The 23,734-nt window shown below is 47.4% G+C and overlaps 1 protein-coding gene across 1 annotated transcript; it reads right to left on the bottom strand.

The window, feature by feature from the left end:
* Window positions 1-15,238: 15,238 nt before the first annotated feature.
* On the bottom strand, window positions 15,239-16,848 carry LOC146200195 (cuticle protein 16.8-like). The gene is made up of 3 exons (XM_084592293.1): window positions 16,837-16,848; window positions 16,198-16,335; window positions 15,239-15,666 (listed from the first exon to the last, which is right to left on the bottom strand). Exons 1-3 carry the CDS (start codon window positions 16,846-16,848, stop codon window positions 15,301-15,303), a joined length of 516 nt encoding a protein of 171 aa, XP_084448419.1. The 3' UTR covers window positions 15,239-15,300.
* Window positions 16,849-23,734: the final 6,886 nt, after the last annotated feature.

Here is a 23,734-nt window from a genome sequence, read left to right as displayed (position 1 = left end):
ATTGAAACGTCGGCAGTAAATACCATTTTATCATATTTTGTCACAACATTATCAGCAGGAATTTTCGGAGACACGGAAAGATACCGCTGCTGCACTCATTGCAGTAGCATTCATCGCAAAGCTACTAATCCACAAATAGTGCTCTCGAATTTTAAACTTATGCTAACAATATTGCTTAGGGGCCCCATAATATTTTTCACTTTTTCTGAATGCTATAAAGAAGGGGAATGGTGTCGGCAGGGGTAGCCTGCCACAGACGTTTTATCTGTTGTAGGCCGTCATTGCACCCGCCACGGTTTCGGTGGTGGACGACGGCTGTCGTTGCGGCGCACGTCTTTCTCTCCCTCTTCCTTTTCTTTATTCGCTATTTTCTCTTTTGTCTGCACAATGGCACTGCCAGAAAACTGTACGGGGAGCCCTGGAATGAGGGAACCACCCGTGCTAAGGAGTCTCCAACGGTGGCGAAGAAGCGGCTGCAGGAAGACTCTCCGAGACTAACCAAAAAACCTCAATAAAGTTTTTTCACCCACTCACTCACTCACGGGGGACAGGTAGGTGACCGCCGCTGGCGGCGGGTGCTTGCCTGCCACCGAATGTTTATCTGTAGTAGGCCGTCATTGCACCCGCCACGACGGCTGTTGTTGCGGCGCGCGTCTTTCTTTCCCTCTTCCTTTTCTTTCTTCTCTATTTTCTCTTTTGTCTCTTCCTTTTCCTTTTCTTTCTTCTCTATTTTCTCTTCTGTCTGCCCCGCCGTGGGGTGCAGTGGTAAGACGCCCGACTACTGTGCCGGAGTACCCGGGTTCGAACCCGACCTCGGCGGCTGCGTTTCGATGGAGGCGAAACGAAGAGAGGTTCGTGTGCTGTGCGATTTCAGCGCAAGTTAAAGATCCCCAGGTTGGGTTGGGTTGGGGTCTTTGGGATATTCTCAGGGAGGGGGGGATACCGGACACGGGTTATGCCGGCCTTAAGTCGCGGCGGCACTCTTGGTGTCCGGGGGAAGGGGATATGGGATGTTGGGAGGGGAGAGGGGTCATCATCTAGCAGTCGCTCTCGACGTCATCGGCTTTGTCGCTCTCGACGTCAGCGCCGTGGCCAGCAGGTTAGCAGGCCCGGTGGAAGGCTACATATGTGCAGCCAGGCCGGACTTCTCCAGGAAGGCCAGCAGGAGCCGGTGGGCTGTCAGGGGGATCCTGGCCGGGAAGAGCACCTAGTCCTCCGTGGCAGCAGGGAGTCCAAGGGCCCGGTAGCCTGCCTCCATCCTGAGACGGTGGTGGGCATGTGCTGGGCGCACACAGAGGAGATGCCCCAGCATTCCTGCATCGCCACAGGAGGGGCATGCTGAGGAGGGAGCCCGGCCACGGACATACAGCTCCGTGGGCGTCCAGGAACCTCCGGTGCGGAGGCGTATAGGAGAAGACCTCGCTCCCTGCGGGCGAGCTTGTCAGACAGGCGGTGGAACGTCCTCCTCTCGGCGATGCGCCGATCAGGGTGCAGGGCTCTCACTGCCTCCTTGAGGGGGAGCCTGGAAAAGTCAGGCAGATACATGGTGAATCATACTTACCTGATCGGAGTGGGCCGCTTTGGCAAGTGCGTCGGCCTCATCGTTGCCCTGGATGCCCACATAGCCCGGGATTCAGTGCAGTGAGAGGACGAAGCCGGCATCCTCCAGGGCCTCGAGGCGCTCTCATAGGTGGCAAGCCAATAGCTGGGAGCAGGACGGCTTGCGCAGGAGCTGCAGTGCCGGCCTCGAGTCACACAGGATAGTGTAGAAGCCTGTGGGCTGACCAGTCTCCAGGTAGTCCGCCGCCAAGTGGACTCCCGCCAGCTCGGCTGCAGTAGAGCTACCTGGAAAGGAGAGCCTGCAAGAGCTGGACACCACAACCTGTGGAGCCGTCATAGCCGCTGCAGCCTGGCCCGTGGAAGGCAGGACCGAGCCGTCAGTGAAGAGGAGGGTGCTCCCTTTGCACTCTTCAATCAGGGCTGCGGCGGCCTGGCCCACGGCAGCAACAGGGGAGGGGCGCTTGCTGACCCCCTCCAGGTCGAGGGTGACCTGCAAAGGAGGACGTGTTGGTGGAGGAGAGAGGATGGAATACCGTGGGGTTGTTCCGATGAGGTCCTTGTACACGGCCGTCAGTTGTCCCATCCGTGAATGGGGGCGCTGCGCAGCCGTGCCAGGAGGAAAGCTTCGTCAGGGGCGTGGTGAAGGCGGTCCACGTGAGTGAAGCCTCTCTGGAGGAGCTGCAGGGTCAGGGGGTGGGGTTCTGCCACTGTTGCCGCAATCCTAGGGCACTGCATTGCTCCTAGCAGGCATCGGATCCGTTTCCTGCGTGCTCCGTCCAGGATGTTCACTCTGGTGGGCCTGAGGGAAACAAAAGGGAGGGCATAGAGTATGGAAGAGGTGGCAGCCGCCTGAAAGAGGCGGATTGCCCATGATGTTGAGCAGCCGTTGCCTCCTGCGAGACGTTGTGCTGCTCGGCTAACCCGGTGGTCGAAATTACTCCGTAGCCCTTCACTACGGCTCCCCTTTCTCTCTTTCCACTTTCACTCCCGCCTTCCTCTCTTACCTTACGGCGCAATTGAGGTGTCCACAGCCTGCTGTGCGATGTCAGTGCACGTTAGAGATCCCCAGGTGGTCGAAATTACTCCGTAGCCCTCCACTACGGCTTCTCTTTATCTCTTTCCACTTTCACTCCCACCTTCCTCTCTTCCCTTACGGCGCGGTTGCGGTGTCCACAGAAATCAAGCGAGACAGTTACCGCGCCTTTCCCTTCCTATAAATCAATCAATCTCCTGGCTGTAAGAGACAGCGGAGGTGGCTCAGCTACAGAGCCAGAAGCAGGCTCGTGCATTTTAACGCGGTAGCGTTAAGGAGCTCGTGTCGCAGAAAAGCCGGTGTCGTCGGCGTCCAGTGAGCGATAAATCCCGGCATGCACTTCATAAATAAAAAGCAAGTTCCAAGATGGGCTGGGTGGGAATCGAACCAGGGTCTCCGGAGTGTGAGACGGAGACGCTATCACTCAGCCACGAGTTCTATGCTTGAAAGCGGTACAAAAGCGCTTCTAGTGAATGCGGTGTTGCCTTAGAAACATGCCGTGGAACGTTATACTGCAGTGTATATCGGTAATTATGAGCATGTTACTTACAGAAGTCGCAGTTACACGAGTAGCGAAGTACGTTTCCGATACATTTCTTCTGCGCTCTGCGCACATGCAGATCCATCTTGCGGCAAACACAGAAGAACCCCTCCTCGCAATGTGCGGCGCTGCCCCGACACGTGGCGCGCCACTCGCCCCTGACGTTTAGCCGTGCACCCTCACAGGTTGTAGAATCAAGCGTCTTTTCTTTCTTTAGATCACTATCTTCGCTCACCCGCTTCTCCCCTTCGGGCCGCGCGGGTACCGGTGCGAGGATGCCTTAATACCCTTGCGTTTAGTAAGTTTTCTCGACGAGGTGCAATAACGCTATCGCGTTCCACTCTTGAAGGCGAAGCTTAAGCGTCCTCCAAATTTTTCTTTTCCTTCTTCCTACACCCACAACAGGCAGCGGAGGTGTCTCAGATGCAGAGGCCCCGCCTTGGTGGTACAGTTGTAAGACGCCCGACTACTGTGACGGAGTAGCCGGCTTCGAACCCGACCTCGGCGGCTGCGTTTCGATGGAGGGGAAACAGAGGCGTCCGTGTGCTGTGCGATGTCAGCGCACGTTGAAGATCCCCAGGTGGTCGAAATTACTCCGTAGCCCTGCACTACGGCTCCTCTTTCTTCCTTTCCACTTTCATTCCCACCTTCCTCCCTTCCCTTACTGCGCGGTTGAGGTGTCCACAGAAAACAAGAGGGACAGTAACCGCGCCTTTCCCTTCCTATACATCAATCAATAAATCAGATACAGAGCCAGTAGCAGGGGCATGCATTTTATTTTCCTTCTTCCTACAGCCACAACAGTAACACCAAGAGATTTGATGCTCATTGTTTCAAGCTTAAATGCAGTCAGTGAGACAGAAGAGCAGGCGCGGCCAAAAGAAGTGTCGCTGGCTTTTTTCTCCGAAAGTTCTTAAAAAAAAAGTTCGACCTACCCCCGTTTTTTGCAGTCCATCTCGGTAAGTGAACGAGAACGTTTTAAGGTGAATGCGTATGCTCCCATCGTTGTCAGCAGGAGCTGTCGGCCGCGGGTGTCATGCTTTCGAGAGCGAGAATAAAAAAAAAATACGAGGGACTTCAGCGACTAAAAAGTAGTAGAAGGCGAAGACCTGGGCCGGCTTGCAAGATAAAGGCCGAGCTAAGTCCAGACTTAAGAGACTTCTTTAAGACGGCTCAGGTTCCGAACGCTTCGGTTCGGCTTGTGTTCACCAGAACGGCTTCCCTGAATGTCCTCAAGAGCCAATTGGGGCATTTTACCTCGTAACACAATATTAAGCCGCAAAACGAAATGGCACGGATTTTACGCAGCGCAAGACTGACGGAATGTTTACATCTTACAGCGGTGACAGGGCCAGCGCATCACTGTATTTCCCTAATTTCTCTACTCAGGAATACCTGGCGTCCTCGTGTCTTAACTAAGACGGCAGAGTCGTAATCGTGCAAGCGACTTATTTGGGCCAGGACTGAAGCCCCGTCTCGACTCCAGTCTTAAGCGGTCATGCTAGCGGCCTATCCTTTAGACTAAGTTAAGTCTGCACTTAGCTAAGACAGTTTTAAGATCGTTTCGTGCAAGCGGGCCCTGATGTTTCGTCTTGTCTAGCGTTCCTGCCATCTGCAATCCCCCACTTGAACGCGCGTCAATAGAACGCCACGCGACAGGAGCGATCTTACCGTCCAAACGCACTTTTCGGACAAAGTGTGACAGATGCTAAGCATTTCCTGCCGTAGTCTCTTGTTTAGCGTTCCTGCAATCTGTAATCCCACAATTGAATGCGCGCCAGGAACGCCACAGGACAGGGGCGCTGGAGTATCATCCAAACGCACATTTCTCGGGGAAAGTGTGACAGATACTGCGCCTTTCTCCAGAAATGTCATTTTCTCTAGCGTTCCTGCTATGTGCAATCCCCCATTTCAACGCGTGCCAAGGAACGCCACGCGACAGCCGCCGCAAAATTCGGGGGCAGGCTTGCCCCCGCCGCAAGAGGCGTTGACATTCCAGTCCCAGCCCCGTAGGGCCAGGAACAGCCACCTTTCACAGAACGCGCGGTCAAGTGGGGCATTGCAGATGGCAGGGACGCATTCCACCTAGGCCAATCAGAACGCATCCCGCCTCCGCAAATCAGAACGCATCCTGCCTCCGCCAATCAGAATGCCTCAAAAGCGGGACACACTTTGTCCACGACTAAAGGCTATACCTCCACATAACTTGGATCCCCAGCCGAGCGCTTTATCGTTGCTCCACGACCCGGATCGCGAAAGTCTCATTATTTCCCTTGTCTACCGTGAGGATGGTAGCGGGATTCCGCGAGTCAAGATACTGCGCCTTTCTTTCCTCTAAAAGGCCGGTGAACTTTGATGCGTTCACTGAAATGTCGGTTGTGTTCGACAAGAGGCGGCTAAGTACCGTCACGACAGGTCATGACGTCACCAGGCCATTCATGCGTAAACGAAGCTGCCCCACCGGGCGTCCGATCCAGGCGTCCGTGCGCCCTTTCATTTGCCGCTTCCTCGAACACCGCATCACACAGCAAACAGAAGTCGACCCAGATGTCTAGAAGGCGTCAGTACAACAGGAATCAGCGGCGTTGAAATTGATTTACAGTATAGAGAAGGCGCAGTATCTGTCACAATTCTCCGCGATCACGTGTACTACTCCGTAAAAGAAGGAAACAAGGTGAAGTGAAATGAGAGCGGGAGATAGAGGTGCCGTAGTGGAGAGCTGCAATCCACCGCCCTATATTGGTTTTCGCCTCGGCGGACTTTTGGGTCCAAAGTGCCCTCTAGAATTTTTGTTTCTTGCAGATCCCGTTCTTTCCCCGGCGCAATGCTCGTTCGGTCAGTAGTCCAATTTGCCCACAATTGCTCGCCACACAATCCCCGCGCAACAAATAGTTCCTTCTCAACGATCCTTGATATTAGAGTTAAAACATGTATACGTTTTTCCCTTAAGACTTTCCACATGTTCCCTTAATAAAAATGAATCGCGTACCTCAAAAGCACGAACATGCAAATCCCACGGCATAGGAAAGGCATGATGTGTTAGTCGGTTGTTACTTGTCGTGCTTGGTCTTTACTGCCCAAAGCAGAATTCTCTTGGGGTCTCTAGAGAACTGGGATATACTCCATTCATATACGGGGTGTTTGGTGCACTGCGGCATCTAACCTGGCATTTTTCGATGCATTCACTGTCAGAACCAAGAGAAAAGGAGACGAAGCGAACGCACGTGTGCCGCCTGCAACGCATAAGCCATTACGCGCCATCTATAGATTGGGAACGGAGCACGGAATCGGCGTATGTTTGGTCTTCTATACGCTAGAGGACGCAACAAGTACGAATGACACGACGGGTATTGAATGGTGACGCGCGCCCCTCAAAACCGGTTGCAGGAAATGTTCAATAAAGGTACAGAGAATCGAGCAGCCGTTTGCATAAGTCATGGTGTTATACTGCTACTTTCTGCCTTGTCGTCTAGTCCCTGAACTCAAAACCTCAACTCTGAAAGGCGCCACCGTACAAAGCTGTAATTAGAATTGGTGGAAAACTATGAACTGTTAAGCGTGCAGAAGCTCGGTTCAGCATGTTTTCTTATGTGTATCGAGGCTCTACACGATCTGCCGGTTTGAATTAGGAGGCGTCAAGCTACACTTTTAGGGCACATGGAAAGCACCTTTTCAACCTCTTTCATTCCATGATTTTATAAGTGTATTTAGGCCTTTTCGGAGGAAGGAGGATGCAGTATCTCTCTAGCTTCCCAGTGGACATTGGGGTGGCGCAGTGGTTACGGTGCTCGACTACTGTTCCCAAGGACGCGGGATCGAATCCCGGCCGCGGCGGCAGCTTTTCGATGGAGGCGACACGCAAGGCGCCCGTGTGCTGTGCGATGTCAGTGCACATTAAGGAACCCCAGGGGGTCGCGTTTTTCATAGCCTTACTTTCTTTGGGACGTTAAACCTCACAAACCACCAAACCACCATCTATACTTAAATTGGAAGTTGTTCATAGGAAAGGACAGGCGCAATCTATTTCGCAGTTCTCGATGTAAGCCTGAACCATGCCACAAGGAAAAGGATTTGAGGTTGAAGACCAAGGTCAAACTGTCAAACCGGTGCGAAATCCGAAGTTTCAGCCCAAGAAGTATAGCTTGAGCTCTAAAGTTGGTATTTTCGTACAGACCTTCACTGGAGAGCCTTCTTAAGCTATTTCGTTTCGAGGCGTTTCAAACATTTGTGATTTGTTCCCCGTTCCAACTTAAGGACTTCATAAACAAAGCAGATGAAATTAAAGCGTGGTACAAACTATGAAAATCAAAATGTAAAAAGTACTTGCTGCAACCTAGTTCCGTGAATAATTACTGGCGGTTGAACATTACGACTTCTTATAAGTGGCTTAGAAAACAATACGGTCTTTGATATTTTACTGTTGATAGTAGCCAAAATATCTAAACTATAACTGTGAAATTATAATATTGCAGAATATATAACTGCAGTTATTTAGTAAGCAGCTTTATCTGCATGTTTTTATGAACGTGGTACACAATATTTTTTGCCTTATATTCACCTGTACTTTGCCTTGTATATCGGTATTTACTTGCGCTACTTTTGCAAATTTAGGCTTTAACACAGATTCTACCTTGAACACTACTTCTTTCATGGAGTTTCATACAGGGCGACTGTAGTATATATCGGGTTCAAAAAGAGGGCCTATATATAAACAGATGAAATCGGAACGCTAGCAAATTTGCTGTATATTTTGTCAAATAATAGGCGTCATGCTGAAGTCTAGCATTCGAATCTCACGGTCGTGTATTTTGCATTTGTATTTGTTACGATAAAGTTACGACGATTGGTTTCAAGGTCTGTAAACTTAACATGTGTTGCATTTGCGGCGTTCTTCGGAGAGAAGTAATGCTGTTACCATCCAACCAATGATTGCTTTTGAGTGTCTTCGGATCGGGCACAACGCTTTTTAGGGACTACAATGTTTCTGCAATTTAGACCATTATCTTTGTTTATCATCTGCATGCAGCATTCCGGCCGCTTTGCATGATCTTGTTGAATAATGTACCAGCCACTTAGTAGCGTTCTTGTTGCGGAAGAAGGAGGTGCTACCATAGCCCTCCACGACACCTGTACACTGCGTGAGCGGGATGATGGAAAGTTACAACACTAGAAAAGAAGCATAACAAATCCATAAGCTGCTGCCCATTTGACAGTGGCTGCACTGCAAGTGTAATAATGGGAAGATCACCAAAGACTAAACGTCGCATATTCTTGGAAAGGAACGATCTTGCGGGGAGCTGTGCAAGCGCGCCATCAGAAGAAATTATTTTATAGAAACGTATATGCTATATTTAGCTGCGACATCTATGTGACTTCCCTCCTCTTTGTAAATCTGTTGCATTGACTATAAACCCTGACAGAACTTTAATTTATTCTAGACTTATATTTTGTATTTATAAACTTGACTTCGTAAAATGGAAGAATTATTAGTTTCACCTGACAGTCAATTATTGGCTAAACGTCGACGCATAATTATGTTCACACTCCAACCGCAGAATACTTAACAGAATGATAGAAAAGATTGAGTTCTCAATGAACTAATATTTGTGCGAGTGAGTGTTTCATGCCACACCATACAAGATATTCGGGAACCTCACAATCGTTCCGGCACCTGCCGGCTAAGGTTACAAACGTGCGAAAGACGTCGCTGTAGCAAATGCAATTCAATAGCATCCCAGAAACCCGGCACAGCGATCCTGATTAAGCGGAGAAAAAAAAATCAAATCGACGCATAATTATGTTCACACTCCAACCGCAGAATACTTAACAGAATGATAGAAAAGATTGAGTTCTCAATGAACTAATATTTGTGCGAGTGAGTGTTTCATGCCACACCATACAAGATATTCGGGAACCTCACAATCGTTCCGGCACCTGCCGGCTAAGGTTACAAACGTGCGAAAGACGTCGCTGTAGCAAATGCAATTCAATAGCATCCCAGAAACCCGGCACAGCGATCCTGATTAAGCGGAGAAAAAAAAAATCAAATCTAACACCTCCCATATAAAGCCTCCCGCCGTGCGTGTCAGCACAGGAACGCATTGTTTCGTAATATCTTTTGTGCGGTAGCGATCGGCGGCGGAGAATTCGTGCATTATCAAAGTCGAATGACCGGGATGAAAGTGACAAACTGTATCTATTTTCAAAAGTTAGTGACGAGGCCGTCAGCAAAAACCGAATGGGCTGGTATTTCACTGAAATAAAATGTTTGCCGGGCAGACTTGCGCCCGCAGAAGAACTAAGGTGTTCGGCGTCGGGGATAGCAGGATGCGCCCTTGTCGGTCATTCAAGCACGAATGCCTGTTTCACTCGTGATCCCTCAATTTAAATGCAGCGAAGAAAGATCCATAAAGTCGCAGACGGTGCTTAGCCCACCTTGGAACATCGTAGAACACGCGCCTCGCTGGAATCTTTCGAGATACATTTAGGAGCATCTTGAGCAACAAAGTAAAGGATAAGGCCGCGAGTCGCGACAACGAGCATGAACAAAACAAAGTACATAATCAGGCCGTGTGCTAAAATCACAGTGATAAGGCCGCACGCGACCAGCTGTTAAGAAGCAAGAGCGATTTGAACGATTCGCTGCATTACACCCCCTTAATAACATCCGCCTCGATGTTCCAAAATAACCAGACAAAGGTACACGTAAACATTGCAAAGTTTAAAAACCAGGGATACTCTACAATCTTAAGAGACCTGGCCGTATTTCTGAGCAAGAAAACCAGCGTTATTTTAACTGGCTGCCCTTTTCCTTATCTTTTTTGTTAGCGGCTGATCTGCTAGTTATAGGCGATAAATTGGTCCATGTCATCTCTAACAGAGCTAGCGAAAGCATAGACCTTTCGGTAAAGAAGCCTGGGGGTCCTGAGTTCAGTCTGGTGGGTTGCTTCACCGTCCACGAATACGTCGGGAGCTGGAGGGGTAGGACCGACAAGACCCCAACTCCGGCTAGCTCAAAACTAAAGATTCGTTTTTGGTTACGGCTAATCTGCCACTTCTACCAAGTTACCGACGATAGTGTTGTGCCATGAGCCCGGCGTCAGCTCCAGGCAGCATGAGAGCTATGTCAACATCCACTTCTGACTCCCTCGATCCTGCTTTCTCTTTTTTCGCTGCCCTGCGCCTGTAAAGATATTATCTCTAGGGTATGTTCGTGGCGCGACTCTTTATTCCTCATGGATGCTCTAAGAATACCGCGAAGGCGTTGCATTTATGTACGATGATCAGAGTGGCAAAAGTATGCAGCATTACATTACTTGGTTGCATAACTTTCAGTACGCTATTATTTCCTTCCTACTCTGCACATTTGCCTAGAAGGCACTTATTTTCTAAAAGGTTGAAATCCTTCGGTAACAGCGAGAGCTGTTACCGGCAATATCTACGCACACACTTCAAAGCCGGGTGCATGGTCGCACATTTATTCAAAAGGGACTCTAATAGTTAAGAAAGATATCCACATTCTGTGCTTGTCAGCATCAGTGCTACCAGACTGACTTGTGGCAATGCTTGGCAAATCAAATGAGCTTATTTGGACTTCAGCATGTCTACACTCCAGGCGGCATTAGCCGACTGCCGACCAACGACCGACTGCAGGCTTCAGGTCGGCAGCAGACCTGGTCAGCAGCGGTTGCTCAGCTGAATGATGGCCCATGGTTGGCCACGTACCCGCTTGGGCGGAAGGCGGCCATCGCCCAAGGCCTAAGCTAAGGCACCCAACTGAACGCCGTCCAATTCGACCATGGTTGCTGGGTCATTAGGCAGCCCATATCAGCCACGTTAAGGTTGAGCAGAAGTCGGCCTGCGCCCGTGACCCGAGCTCGTACTTCCGACTTAAAACCGACCTGTTTGGCCACGGTTGCTCCGACATTCGGCGGCCCACTGTTGCCCACTTACTAGGTTGGCCAGCAGTAGGCCAGCGCTTACTACCCTAACTTGACTGTAATAGATTTTGATTACTTTCATAAATGCAGTGCAAGGAAAATTTAAGCTTGACTTAGACCGAGCGTTCAGGGCAGCTCTTAAAAATTCCTAATGAATTGAAACACAGAACAAGTAACCATTATCATTTAGCAATAATTTATTCCATTTAATCGTGCGCAGGGGTATGCTTGAGAACTGTACATTTGTTGTTCGTAAAAACCTGTGCGGAGAGGAATATGCAGTTCATTCTACCAAAACAACGGATAGGTCACTTCATTTGGTAACATTTATTTCAGTAATCCAAAGCGTATTTATGAAAAAATCTCTCGTTGCCGGGATAAAAAGGGCGCTGGCTTAGTTCAGCTATGCCAGGATATATGCAGTGAGAGCAACCGTTCAGTGACATCACTAAGCATTGGTAAAACGGGTGGCATTAATGGATACCGATGGACATGGTTCACGCTGCAAATAGGAATTCGGTGCTCAGTAAGACAGGTAGGAAAAAAACTAGCTGCTTTAGAATTTCGGCAGGCCATTCGGGAAATGCTAGCTCCCAAGTTGGATACGTGTATGCACTCACTGTTGTCACATGCTGCCGTTGCTGTACAATTTGGCACACGAAACATACAGAGCGTTGTTTATACAGTCATATTCGAACATTCTCTAAGTCTCTGCGCTGTCCGCCTGACCAATGTTCTGTTAGGTAATCCGGCGCGTCTTTTCTCCTTGTGATTCTTCCCGACATTCTTCTTGTTCCCGCAACGCGAAATTCAGCTCTGTCTAGCGCTATGCTGCTCTCGCTACAAACAGTTGACATTTGGTAATGATTCTCCATTCTCTAAGAACAGCAGATTGAACACGAACCAACAGTTCTGCCTTGGTTCCGCGAGAATTCTTGGCATCGGCTCGACCTATCTTTCTATCTGCGTCTTGACGGCACCGCTTGACGAGACATTCTGCCCGCTCTTCAGGCGTTTCCTACGCACGCTTGGCCTACGACCTTCATTTTACGCTTCATTCACGCCAAGCAAAGATTATTTCGGAGTCTTCCGAAGCAACTTTTCGCAGCCGGCGAAGATGCTGCGCGCAGTACGCCTTCGCGGTCAACTCCTTCGCCATATAGAAACCGCGCAGCGTCGCACCTGGCTGACAGGGTAAAGGCGCATGCAGTCTTAGCTCCGGCTGGCCACGCGAAACTTAGCTCTGTCTAGCGTAGTGTAGCTCTCGATACAAAAGTTGACAGTTGTTAATGAATCTCCATTCTCTAAAACCGCAGATCTAACACGCAGCAATAGCTCTTCCTTAGTTGAGAGAGATTTCTCGCGGTTATTTTGAACAAGAGCATGATTGAAAAGGTCCAGCCGCATTTTTGTCTGACTTGTAGAGACCGAGCGCTATTGAAGCATTCTCGGTGATTATACGATAAGTTTAATGGAAGCCATGGGTGTAATAATGCTTGATTTGTGCCTACCAGATGTTATAAGGGATCGTTGCGGAAAGCAACCCACATAATAATCAAAGCGCCTAAGGCTGATATTTCTCAACGAGCGCTTGAAACATGATGATCCGATTGTCGCATTTTGTGTTTCAATGACATGAATACTGAATCTATATCATCAGACATCTTATAGCTGTGCGAACAAAGACACGCATAAGACTGGGCACAGGGCAAGCGCAAATGCGCCCGTCCTGTACTCTGTCTTGTGTGTGTCTTTGTTCGCACTGCTATAAGATGCCTGAAGTACTGCACAAACTAGGCTGACAACACGTCTTAGTGAACCAATAACAACTAACACCATTGTTGAGGACACAAAGGACCCGAGCGACAAAGAAAACTTGAAAAACGAGCACGCACGAACCGCGAAAGAGAAAGAGACGCCAGGAAATCTGTGTTGAATAAATGCTCGCCCAAATGAAATTCGTGCAGGTAGAGAAAAGTCCGGCCAGGTTCATTTCACATACCCAGCAGCCTGGTCGTAATGTCCCCTCCAATTTGCAAACGTACGGATTCAAATGAAGCCCTTCTTTGCAGTCCTTCCCGCGATTCCGTAATGTCATGGAAAGGGACCATGTAGGACGAGGTAGACTGCCCAACAGGAGCCCACATTAACAATTGCAGAAACCAAGATGCGTGCGCGTTAGAAAAAGAAAGAAAACATTATTTGGAGCCCGTGTAAGTTTGGCCAAGAATGAAATGCGGTACAAGGTTTCCCTTCTTCCCCTAGTTTGATATTTTATTGTACGGTATATAGCAGCGTTTACAAATGTGCGCAAATCAGTACACTTACTCTAGGAACTCCTCTAACACGCTTAGAACAATGAGCCTTTGTTGCATGTGTATTGTATGAGTAGGCCTGGACTCAATCTCCCAAGAGCAAAATTTCAGCCCATCATTTTACATGATTACGAGCGGCCATTACAAGAACTGGTCTTCTAAATGTACCCTCCATAGTTTTGTGACTTCAATTTAAGAATCCAAAATGATTGTTTTCGACGGTCGCTGAATTTTGTCTGCCACGTCCGCAACGCTTTGGTGTTAATACAACAGAGATGTTGAGGCCCATAAGAGATAATCCATGAACAGATATTATTAAAATTCTTCATTGCTGATCAAATTATTTAAGAAGGAATCTTTCGAACTGGGAAGTGTCGCGCGCACGCACTCGTATAGCGCGTCTTCGCAAAAGTACTCTAGATTATCCAGGTTGCACGTAGGTTGTGCTCAGGAAAACATTCATTGTAGCATAGATTCCTTTTACATGTTATACAATATATTTTTATATGTACTGGAATGTGGATATGCAGGAAATAAAAACGAGACAGGCAAAAATTAACAAGGTCTCCTTCATTATATATGCTGCCGTCAGCTTTTAAATAGCTGGTGAAAATGTGATCACGGAAACATCAAGGTATTCGGCATGGCGTTACCGTTTGCGTGAAATTGTGAGGAAGCGTGCAGCGGAGTGCTCTCTCGGGTCCACAGTGCACACGGGTCCGCATAGTGCTGCGCGGTGGAAAGAAAACTCGCAAAGAAGATAGAGAGGACGTTAGGTGTACAGGCTTTTTAACGATATCGCATATGACTTACGCCGCGTACCCGCCCGCTTCCCGCCCATTTTACTGCCGTCACAGCTGCCAGCCATCTCTGATTAACCCATACCACCAGCATTGAGAGACTGCGGATTACACTCAGTTTCTAATCTTCGTTACCTAGTCATGACCACTAAAAATTAGGCCATTATCTGTTTGGGTGCAGGTCCAGAACATGATGAGAGCCGTTGCTTGGTGCTCCCATGTGAGTTTCAGGAGGCGTGAACAGTGCACGCGAAAAACCACAGCGTTCCTGTCAATCAATTAATATTAATAATTAAAAGTAACATCTGATTGCCATATATCGGAATCGCAACTAATGGCCTTCATAAGTGCAGATCAAAATGCATCTTTAATAGTTCTGTTCAGAAAAGTAAATAAGGTATACTATACTTGGTCAGTACGAGAGAATGATAACTTTATTTTTGAACGAATCTTGTACTCGTTTTCGATTACTTATTTTTCTGCAGATTTTTGGCAATTTATGGCAATCGGCTTATTTGAGCTTGCAAAACGGCATTTTTGTTATTTTTAGCTATATGTCAAAATTCTGCACTATGAAGCTCAACTCCTTGCCCTGTTTAGAACAATACATCGGAAATGAAGTGCTCTTTCAGGAGCTCGCAAACGCAGGGGTGAAAACCTTCACTTTAACCAACATTAAGTTAGCGAAGACGCCACCACATGGCCACTGGACGCAGAGGAAAACAGACCGACGGATAGCTTGGCTACCCTGTTCTAAAACGGTGATGCCGCCCATGTTAGGCAAGTAAGCCTACCTCTGCTAGCAGAGTACACCGATATCGCGATGGTGAAATAAAAACACACAGAGGGCACTGCACATTCATTCTTCGGAGCCCTACCTGGCCGAGACTAGATATTCTACGCAGTGCTCATTACACATTGGTTTTCGCTAGCAATCCTTAGTAAGAAAGAAGCTATCTGTATGAACTCATTAAGAGACGTGACCCTGGTGGGAACGTTGGTCCAATCAATCAGGCAAGTAAAGAAAAGGAAGCAAAATCCTCATCATGGAATTACGTTTATTTACAAACGCAGCGAATAGAACACACTTTAATCTGGCTGAAATTGAGTATCACGAAAACCGCGGCGCTTGCGCAGCGTAGCCTTGATGTGCAGCAACATGGGCAGCCGGAGCAGCGTAGACGGGAACGAGGACCGAAGCAGCCTTGCGTCCGGTGGTTACTCCTGCCGCATTGGCGTTGTACTTGTACGTGGCATCAGCAGAGTAGCTTGCCGACATACCCGGTTCGTTCGAGTCCACATTGGCCCGGAAGCCATCCTTGTCGGCCACGTAGGTGACACGTCGATAGGTACCGTTTCCATCGCGGTAGCCATACGACCCGGTCTTCACATTGTTGGCGTCGCTCTGTTCCTTGTGGTAGGTCTGCGCACCGTACTCGTTGACGTTATCGTAGCCGAAGGTGTACGGCTGCGGTGGCTGCGTATTTCGTTTGGAGAATAGTGACTACTAAGAAAACGTGGTCAACAAAACATGCAAGCCTTTTGATCCTAACGAACGAGACTTGGCATCCCGATTTGCTACCTGCGCTTTGCACTGTGGACACAAATTTTAGAAACTTTTTTTAGCTTCCAGACTTTATTTCTATACCATTCCCCGTAAGGTAAACTCTGAATCCGTCTAAGGTACCACGAAGCTTTGTTCTCATAGTTTGACACGTGTTGGTGTTTAAAGATGTAGTGAGGTCCCGGCTGAACATGTTAAAGGCTGACTCAACTGCCTAGTTATGTTTGGCGGAGAAGGCTGGTCATGATATATTCTCATGATGTAAATTGCTGCAAGAACGTTTGGAGGTCAATTACTCTTGCATTTTTCAGTGTGTTATATGCACAACATAATATTAACCTGGGATAAAAATGCTTGTTCTCGATTTGATTTGTCGCCAGTTAATTACACACATATAGCCAATGGCCGCATGGTAGCAATCAAATTGTTTTAGTAGTCTCTTACGTAAACAGGCTCGGCAGTTGCAGAGCTAGGGGAAGCAGCGACAGCTTTAAGAGGGCCTTGAAATCGTTCATCCAAATGCCGATGGAGGCCGTATGTTTCTTCAGCAAGTGCGCAGAAGAAAATGCAGGCAATAAAAATCTGAAATTAAAAATGAGGAGGTTGAAGATAGCATCAATTACTTAATATTTCAATTGGGACAAAAAGACATGAAATTTTGATAACGTCGCCAATAATTAGAAAACATTTATAGGAAACGTGGCAGCGAATTTTGCGTCAAATCATTTCGTATTCCTGTACTATACTCAGCCCCGCTCGTGCCTATCGAATTGTGAATTTTTTTCTAGATAGCTTTGCATTTGTAGCAATTTCTCTATCATAGCTCATATGTCATTGCATAAGCACTCAAAACATGTAGGAAGAAAAAGAAAGGGAAATATATTTCAAACTCAGTTTTAGTTAATACGCTTACACCTTGACTAACTTTATCCTTCTTTAACAACACCGCCAAGATATTACATGGCTCCAAGAGTAGCATCGTGTTCAAGTGGAACAGCAAGCAGTTTAAGAAATCAGACTCGGAGAACGTATTTTTAGAAATGCACGCTGCCATTTTTACCAAAATGAAAAGAATCGACTTACAATGGCTGTCATTGTTCTATTTCCTAAAGTTTCGGAGGGACTCAAACTTTAAGCAGGTGTGAATATTACTGTTCCTGGTTAGTACGTTTCCACAGCAAGCTTGAGCTGTTTGAGTCCTTCGCACAGCAACGATCCGCTTTTATACTTTCCTCGCACCTCTTCCGTACCTCTCTTCCTCATCCTCCTCAGAGAGGCAGAACTAAGAAGACGTCACTAAAATTTGTTGCTTTGCGCCAGAAAAACACCAAAATTTCACGACGCGTGCAAAGAACAAGATCCTCTTGGTCCATTTCTTTGCTGTTCTTTTCCTTTCGTTTTTTTTTTTTTTGCTGTGTTGCGTTAACGGCCAGTGGAAACCACAATGGTTTCTTCAGTCTTTTTCAAGCGTTCAACTTTGTCCGCGTTCCGTGAGCTTATTTTTCATTCTGCTCCGTTGAAAATCTACTAACAGCGTGCGGGGAAGGCACGAGTCGGGGCTAGCTATGCGGCCTCCCGTTTCCGGGGAGGTGTTCGGGTCTTCACACAAAGACCGTCTATAGTTACTGTCACAATCAAGGTCACTTGGCGAAAGTTTGCAATATGAGACGAATAGTCAGCCAAGCCCGAAACAGCGCTTCCAAGCTAAGTTTGTTTTCGTCACGAAGCGCAAAAGCGTCTACCAATTGTCGCCGTGTCAGTGCTGTCCGCGGTGAAGATTAAGATCGTCTTGCGACATTTTCGATATATACCAATCTGGTGACACCGTTCCGCCGGTGTTTTTCACCGTTACTGTTGACGTTTGAGGCAAGCCGATCAACATGAAGCTAGACACGGGTGTAGGTTTCTCTTTCATTGCAAAGTCTCGTTTTCAACAGATTTTGCCTTCGGTTCCAGTGCAGCCGTCGCAAGTATTTCTGCGAAGCTATTCCGCTTTTTATTGATTATGCGAAAGCGTTTGACTGCGTAGATCACAGCAAATTGTGGCAAGCTCTCCAAGAGATGGGAGTTCCAATTCACCTCATCTGTCTCCTCAGGAACCTGTATGAAGGACAAGAGGCCACAGTCAGAACTGGGCATGGTCTTACTGATTGGTTTCCGATTGAGAAAGGAGTGAGGCAAGGCTGCATACTGTCGCCCTGCCTATTTAACCTATATGCAGAGTGCATCATGAGGAAGGCCGGTCTGGACGAGTCTTCAGCTGGAGTGAAGATTGCTGGAAAACGTATCAACAACCTTAGATATGCGGATGATACCACTTTAATGGCAGAAAGTGAAGTGGAACTCAAGAGACTTCTGATGCGCGTACAAGAAGAGAATGAGAAGTTTGGGCTCAAACTGAACATTAAAGAGACAAAGATCATGGCGTCTTGCCCTATCAAGTCCTGGAGCATCAATGGACAAGAAGTGGAATCTATGACAGATTTTCTCTTCTTGGGCTCCAAGATTACCTCGGAAGGAGACTGCAGCCATGAAATTAGAAGACGCCTGCTTCTGGGAAAGAGAGCAATGGTTAGCCTTGACGGCCTAGTAAAAAGCAGAGACATTAGTCTGACAACCAAGATCCGTATAAATCGTGCTATGGTCTTTCCAGTTGTGATGTATGGATGCGAGAGTTGGACTGTGAAAAAGGCTGACCGCCGAAGAATTGATGCGTTTGAATTGTGGTGCTGGCGAAGACTCTTGAGACTTCCTTGGACTGCCAGAAGATCAAATCAGTCGATATTGTCGACCATAAACCCTGAGTGCTCATTGGAGGGTCAAATTCTAAAGTTAAAGCTCAGCTTCTTTGGTAATCTGATGAGAAGAGAGGAGTCTCTGGAGAAAGATTTGATGTTGGGAAAGGTTGAGGGTCGCCGGAGAGGGGTAGGCAGCGAACGCGATATTAAGATGGCATCCTCGAGGCACTGTAGATGAAGTTATGTGAGGTTAGAAAGATAGCGAGAGACCGGAAAGCGTGGCGTGACATGGTCCATAGGGTCACGAAGAGTCGGACACGACTGAACGACTGAACTGAACTGATTCCGGCGAACTGAGAAAACGTCAAGACAAAGCTAGTCAGTGTCAAGTTTAATGGCAAGGAGGCTAAACTTCTGACCTGATACGAATTACCCATTCTCCTAGGACGAACTTGGATGCAAGAACTGGGTATCGGCATCTCTGATGTTGAAATGAATATTCATGCACTTTCTGATATCAAACAACCAGTCCAAGTCTACGCCGAAGTGTTTGAAGAAGTTGGTTTGTTCAAGGGTGCTAAAGCTTCCTTCTGGTTCCTTCACAAGTGTCACCACGATTTTGCAAGCCACGTTCACTGCCGTATGCCTTGATAGATGAAGTCACAAGCAATTCAGACTAGTAAGAGATTCCATCCTTGTTCCAGTGAAGACTTCAAAGTGGGCGGCACCCATTTTTTCTGTGACCGAAAAGGATGGGCGTGTTAGAATCTGCAGGGACTTTGGGATCACCATCAACCCGGTAGCAAAGCGAAGCAGTACCCCAATCCAAAGATCGAGGATCTGTGGACCAACCGACCGGTGATAAGTTCACGAAGGGGACTTAAACGATTTGTACCAGCAGGTTGCCCTTGATGAGGCTTCTTGAGAGTATGTCACGATTTCGTCACATATGGAGTTATTTCAATACTCCGCTTGCCTTTCGGTGCCTCATCTTCTACTGCAATTTCTCAGCGTGAGGTGGATAACTTGTTAAGGTGACTGTCCGATGTGGCTGTCTACTTTTATGATATCTTGTTACCAACGCGATTAATGCTAAGCACTTTTGAAATCTTCGTGCAATACATGGCAAACTAAAACAATCCGACCTGAAGTTGAAGCTCAAAAATTGCCATTTCATTGTGCCACAAATTGGATACTTAGGCTCATCATTAGCAAGGAGTGCCTTTCCCCGAACACTGCCAACGCGGCTGTAATTTTTCATGCTCCTGTCCCACAAAATGTCAAGGACCTTCAAAGCTTCTTGGGCCTGGTCAGTTTGCACAGGCGGTTATTACCCAATACTTCTGCACTCCTACGTCCGCTGCATGTAGTTCTTAGTGATGGAAGGACGTGGGAGCAGGGACCGGAACGAAAACATAATTCACTGCAAGCAAGTACCTGGTATCGCCAGCTCCAGTTATTACGCATTTCCACCCTTATAGGCTCGTACGCTGCAGCTACAATGCATCGCTATATGGTATAGGTGCAGCTCTGGCTCACAAAGATGCTGATGGCCAAGAACATTCCATGGAGTTTGCTTCAAGGGGCTTGTTAAAAGCAGAAGGAAACTACAGCCAGCTTGACAAGAAGGCACTGGCTTTAATGTTTGGCGTGGATCAGTTCCACAAATGAGATACATGTGTGACATATGTGTGCATATGTGCTAAATAGGAGCCATATATGTGGGCATATGTGTTTTATATGAGGCGCATATGTGCTGGATACTAGTCGCATAAGTGTTTCATATGAGGCACGTATATGTGCATATGTGCTGAATGTGAATCACTAATGTGGGCATACGTGTTTGATACGGGGTACATATGTGGGCAATATGTGCTGCATATGAGATGCATTCGTGTGTATGTGTTGTATACGAGCAGATCAGCGTTGGCGTAGCGGTAGAACATCCGCCTCGCATACAAGAGGACCGGGGTTCAAATCCTGGTGCCGCGATATTCTCCACCGCATAGAAAAAAAAAAATCCGCGTGTCGATGGAATTGCATAAACAGGTTTGGGGTGCGACCTGATGCCGGTGAACACCTCCGGCGACGCACTCCCTCACCAGAACAGGAGTTGGCCACCCTGGTGCAGTAATTAGCCGCAACCTCTGATGATAAGCTCCACAAAATCCCGGCCCTCAGTCACCATCGGCTGCGGAACAACTGACAACGGCGGCGGTCAGACCTGTGACGCAGCAGGGGGTGCTAAGAATGCCTGGCTTCGCTGGACAGGCTGCCATTGGAAACTGACCCTGGCAAAGCTCAATGCTAGAATCCTAGCTAGTGAAGCTAGTTTAGCTGTGCTGTTAGAGGAACTAGAGGGTATGAAATGGGATGTCATAGGGCTTAGTGAGGCTTAGAGGCCGAATGAGGCATATACTGTACTCAAGGATGGGCATGTACTGTGTTATCGAGGTTTACCAGAGAGGCGACAACTAGGAGTAGGTTTCCTTGTCAATAAGTATAGAGCGGGCAATATAGATGAACTCTATAGTATTAACGAGAGGGTGGCAGGCATCGTAATTAGGCTTAATAAGCGGTATAAACTGAAGGTTGTGCAGGACTATGCACCTACATGTAGTTATGATGAGCAGGCAGTTGAAAGCTTCTACGAAGGTGTAGAATCGGCAATGCGAAAATTAAAGACACAGTATAGTGTACTAATGAGCGAATTCAATGCCAAGGTAGGGTAAAAGCAGGCAGGAGAAAAGACAGTAGGTGACTATGGCATTGGTTCTAGGAATAGCAGGGGGGAGTTACTAGTTGAGTTTGCAGAGCGCAATAACTTACGAGTCATGAATACCTTCTTCAGCAAACGGAAGGACCGGAAATGGACATGGAAAAGTCCTAACGGGGAGATTAAAAATGAAATCGACTTCATAATGTGTTCAACCCCCGCCATTATGCAAGATGTAGAGGTAATCGGGAAAGTGCGATGCAGTGACCACAGGATGGTGAGGTCCCGAATTAGCCTAAAGCTGAAGGAGGGACGCATCAGATTAGTAAGAAAGAAACCCATCAACGAATTAGCGGTGAGGAGGAGGGCAGAAGATCTCAGGATCTCGCTACAGAATAGGTATTAAGCTCTAACCGAGGATGGCGACATTACCCTAAACGCAAGGAACGATAATTTCAGAGCTATCATTACTGAGTGCGCGGTAGAAGTAGGCGGTAGGACAGTTAGAGAGAATACAGGTAAGCTGTTAAAGGAGACGAAAGATTGGATTAAAAAACGCCAGAGTATGAAAGCTTCCAATCCAACAGACCGGATCGAATTGGCCGAGATATCAAAGGCAATCAATAAGCGCAAGGTGGCCGATATAAGGAAGCATAACATGGAGAAAGTTGAGCATGTTGTAAGAACGGGGGAAGCCTTAAAGCGGTAAAGAAGAAATTGGGCATAGGCGAAAACCAGATGTATGCGATGCGATAAGGGACAAGGCGGGCAACATCATCACAAATATGGATACGATAGTCAAAGTAGTGGAGGAGTTCCATACAAATCTCTACAGTAGCCAAAGTAGTCTGGACCATAATGAGATTGGCGGTAGGGAAAAACGGTCAGACGTTCCACCAGTGACGAAGGACGAGGCCAAGAAAGCACTAGAAACTATGAAAAGGGGGAAATAAGCTGGAGAGGATCAGATAACTACAGATTTGCTGAAGGACGGGGGGGATATCGTGCTACAAAAACTGGCCACCCTGTATACGCAGTGCCTGGTGTCATCGACGGTACCGGAACCATGGAAGAACGCAAACATTATCCTCATTCACAAGAAAGGGGACTCTAAGGACCTTAAAAATTACAGACCAATCAGCTTACTGTCTGTTACGTATAAGGTATTTACTAAGGTAATTGCTAATAGAATCAGGACAACCTTAGACTGCAATCAAGCAAAGGATCAAGCAGGGTTTCGGAAACGGTTCTCTACTATTGATCATATCCATACCATCAATCAGGTGATAGGAAAATGCTCGGAATATAACCAGCCCTTATACATAGCATTCATTGATTACGAAAAAGCATTTGACTCAGTTGAAACCTCGGCGGTGATGCATGCATTGCGAAATCAGGGGGTAGACGAGCCGTACGTGAAGGTGCTGGATGATATATATAGTGGCTGCACAGCAACCATAGTTCTGAATAAATAAAATTAAAAAAATCCCATAAAGAAAGGTGTTAGGAAAGGAGACACAATCTCCCCAGTACAATTCACAGCTTGCTTAGAGGTAGTATTCAAAAACTTGGAATGGGAGCAGTTAGGGATAAGGGTAGATGGAGTAATCTGCTATTTGCTGATGACATTGCCTTGCTAAGCAACTTGGGGGATGAACTGCAAATAATGATTGATTACCTAGACAGGAAAAGTAGAAATGTAGGCTTGAAAATCAATATGCAGCAGACAAAGGTAATGTTCAACCGCCTCGGGAAGGAACAGCAGTTTACATTAGGTAGCGAAGTACTGGAAGTAGTAGGCGAATATGTCTACATAGAAAAGGTAGTAACCGCAGTTCCGGACCGTGAAAAGGAAACAACAAGAAGAATAAGATTAGGATGGAGCGCATTTGGCAAGCACTCGCAGAGTATGACTAGCAGCTTACCGGTATCGCTAAAGAGGAAAGTATATAACAGTTGCATCTTACCTGTACTCACCTAAGACACTGAAACATGGAGGCTAACCAAGAGAGTTCTACTGAAGTTGAGGACAACCCAGAGGGCTATGGAACGAAACAATGATAGGGGTAACATTAAGAGATAGAAAGCGCGCAGAGTGGGTCAGAGAAATAACTCAAGTTACTGACATTCTGGTGGAAATTAAGAAGAAGAGATGGACATGGGCAGGACATGTAGTGCGAAGAGAGGATAACCGATGGTCGCTTAGGGTAACAAACTGGATTCCAAGGGAAGGAAAGCGTAGCAGGGGGCGGCAGAAAGTTAGGTGGGCGGATGAGATTAAGAAGTCCGCAGGAGTCAAGTGGATGCGGCTAGCACAGAACCGGGTTAAGTGGAGAGATATGGGAGAGGCCTTCGCCCTGCAGTGGGTATAGTCAGGCGGATGATGATGATGATGATGATGTATACGAGTCCTCATATGTGTGCAATTGTGCTCCATGCATACATATGTGAGACGATATGTGTACAGGTATTTGTACAGTATGAAAGAATTATACAAACACGTATGCGCATATATATGACCATTATA

Source organism: Amblyomma maculatum, chromosome 2 (assembly GCF_055883805.1).
Source record: "Amblyomma maculatum isolate TAMU_Amacu chromosome 2, ASM5588380v1, whole genome shotgun sequence".
NCBI classification, from domain to species: domain Eukaryota; kingdom Metazoa; phylum Arthropoda; class Arachnida; order Ixodida; family Ixodidae; genus Amblyomma; species Amblyomma maculatum.
This window is presented reverse-complemented; position numbering and strand designations above follow the sequence as displayed.

Excerpts from the sequence above, each read along its gene's own strand:
- LOC146200195 (XM_084592293.1), bottom strand. Across the intron at positions 15,667-16,197 it reads CAACTGCCGAGCCTGTTTAC|CCACCGCAGCCGTACACCTT; the intron begins GTAAGAGACTAC and ends CGAAATACGCAG.